The sequence below is a fragment of the Littorina saxatilis genome, unplaced genomic scaffold (assembly GCF_037325665.1).
Source record: "Littorina saxatilis isolate snail1 unplaced genomic scaffold, US_GU_Lsax_2.0 scaffold_826, whole genome shotgun sequence".
Taxonomy (NCBI): domain Eukaryota; kingdom Metazoa; phylum Mollusca; class Gastropoda; order Littorinimorpha; family Littorinidae; genus Littorina; species Littorina saxatilis.
Window position 1 is genome coordinate 42,501 of NW_027128407.1, and position 2,500 is coordinate 45,000.

Consider the following 2,500-nt stretch of genomic DNA (forward strand, 5'->3'; position numbering starts at 1 on the left):
TCATTAAAATCGATTTCTCATCTTCTCCAAAATTCACAAATATATAGATATGTCATGTTGCCTCTAAAAATGTGCTCAGAGTGAAAGAAACTAGGTTCAGAAAGTACATGACTTTTTAATGCGGACGTGTGCTTCGCGGGGGCGAGCGTGGCCCGTCTCGATCTTCGGTATGGTTAGCCGAGAGACTATCTGAATGTAGTCTCGGCGATGATTGGTTTGTGGTGTTGATTTTGACTAAATGTTTTTATATCGCTTCACGCGACTTGTTTATCTTTGTCTTATATTTGTTTGTAAACTCAGAGGCAAAAGAAACGCAAATGCTGCAGTGAAGATGGGTTACTCATGAATTTTAATGTCGAATTAATTATTTCGGGTTAACAATAACAAGGAAACGAATTGACCGATACAAAAACCATACGGAAAAGTGTATTGGGATGAGAGCATGACGTGCCATGTTCCACTGAACACTGTTTGAAGACTGTTGAAAGTCAATAGCGTGTTGCTCCTCCCTGGGCGTAGATGATTGTGGCGCACCTCCGGTACATGGAGAGGACGAGGTGATTAATTTGCTGCTGAGGGACCTGAGCCCACAACTGGGTCACGGCAGCACGCAGTTCTGCTGCTGTGCGGGGTCTCCGGTCAACGGCATTAATCCTTCTTTGAATGATGTCCCAAAAGTGTTCGATTGGGTTGAGATCCGGAGATCGAGCAGGATGAGGCAGAAGGTTCACGCTGTTGTGACGCAAAGTCCTGGGTAGCACGTGCAGTATGGGGACGGGCATTGTCTTGCTGGAACAGGCAGTTCCGGTGCCTCTGGACAAATGGAACCACATAGGGACGCAGGACTTGATTGATGTAGCGGTCTGCATTGACACCATTCCTACGACCTTGGCCGACGTTCTGAAAGACGACAGGTCCCACTCGCTGGTTGACACCAATGGCGCCCCATTTCATGACGCTGGCACCTCCCCATCGATCATGCTTCAGGATGTTATTGTTAGCAAACCGCTGTCCAGGTCTTCGCCAGATCCGGACACGCCCATCGCCAGGTTCCAGGCAAAAGCGCTTCTCGTTCGAAAAAAGAACCCTCCGCCAGTCCCGATGGCGCCAGTGGGCATGCTGCTGGGCCCAGGCCAGACGATCCAGGCGATGCTGAGCTGTCAAGACAGGACGCCGAGGAGGACGCCGATTTACCAGGTTCTGCCCACAAAGGCGTCGGCGTACAGTTCTGGCGCTGACGGGTTGTCTATACACCCCGAATGTGTTACGGGCTGTGTTGGCGGCAGTTTCGAATGCATCTCGCTGGTGTTGATGGACAAGATGGCGATCTTGTCGGGCTGTTGTTAACCGGGGTCTGCCACGTCCTGGTAAGTCGCAGGTACCGTTAGTGACATGAAAACGTTGCTGCAGGCGATAAACCGTGCTGACATTTACTCCAAATGCCCCAGCAACTTGCTGAACTGATTGTCCGGCATCAAGTCTCCCGATCGCCTGTTGGCGCTGATCTGGTGATAGTCTCGGCATCGCGCCTGTGTCGCAGAAATGAATGTTGTAACAGTTTTGTGAGTACGGTACAGCTTGCCTGAACACTCTGAACACGAAAAGCTGCTTTTCCACATTTTGCATGTGCTGAAAGTTGTCCCCATGATGGTTTGGGATCCCCGTGAACAAGACCTCGCGTGTGACCCAGATAACGGCAAACACGGTTCTGACAAGATGAGACCGCTAAAAACAACACGTGCAGTATCATGATTTTCTTTTTATTTCAAGTCTATAAAGGTTTAATTAACGCATCCTTTATTTGCGTTTCTTTTGCCTCCGAGTTTATATACGAATGTCCGTGTGTACATGTGATTAGAGTAGTCCCTCTATGGGAGAGGGCTTGTTGAAAAAAGCTCGTTTGTAAAGCTTATGCCACAACCCTCGTATAATAAAATGTGATTTGATCTCTCTCTCTCTCTTTCTCTCTCTCTCTCTCTCTCTCTCTCTCTCTCTCTCTCTCTCTCTCTCTCTCTCTCTCTCTCTCTCTCTCTCTCTCTCTCTCTCTCTCTCTCGCGTTCGTGCCTGCGTCATTATGTGTGTGTGTGTGTGTGTGTGTGTGTGTGTGTGTGTGTGTGTGTGTGTGCGTGCGTGCGTGCCTATGTGCGTGCGTCATCGTTTGTGTGTGTGTGAGAGTGTGTTTGTTTTAAACGGGAAATAAAGCGTTTGTTCATGTTGTCCAATGGCAGGTCTCTCCCAGCCGTCACCAGCAACTGGTTTAGTCGCCCTAAGACGTCAGAGCCAGGCCCAGACCGGGCAGGGGAGCTGTACAGACACTGAGAGTCGGACAGCCTTCGACAACTGCATATTCAGCTTCGGCATGGGACACAGGCAACACTTCCAGTTATTGCAGCGCAACGCGCCAAAGTGCCGGTCCGAGGTGTTCAACTGCAGGTGAGTCGATCGCTTAAAGGGATACTATTAATCTGACTGGTTTTGGAGGAGGGGGGTTCGAGGGAAA

At 49.6% G+C, this 2,500-nt stretch overlaps 1 protein-coding gene across 1 annotated transcript in view; it reads left to right on the forward strand.

The window, feature by feature from the left end:
* LOC138956766 (uncharacterized) overlaps positions 1 to 2,500 on the forward strand; it is an 8,743-nt gene that overhangs the window by 2,563 nt on the left and 3,680 nt on the right. Inside the window, exon 2 of the mRNA XM_070328035.1 lies at positions 2,229 to 2,433. Coding sequence (XP_070184136.1) covers positions 2,229 to 2,433 — 205 coding nt within the window. The remainder of the gene's footprint in view (positions 1 to 2,228; positions 2,434 to 2,500) is intronic.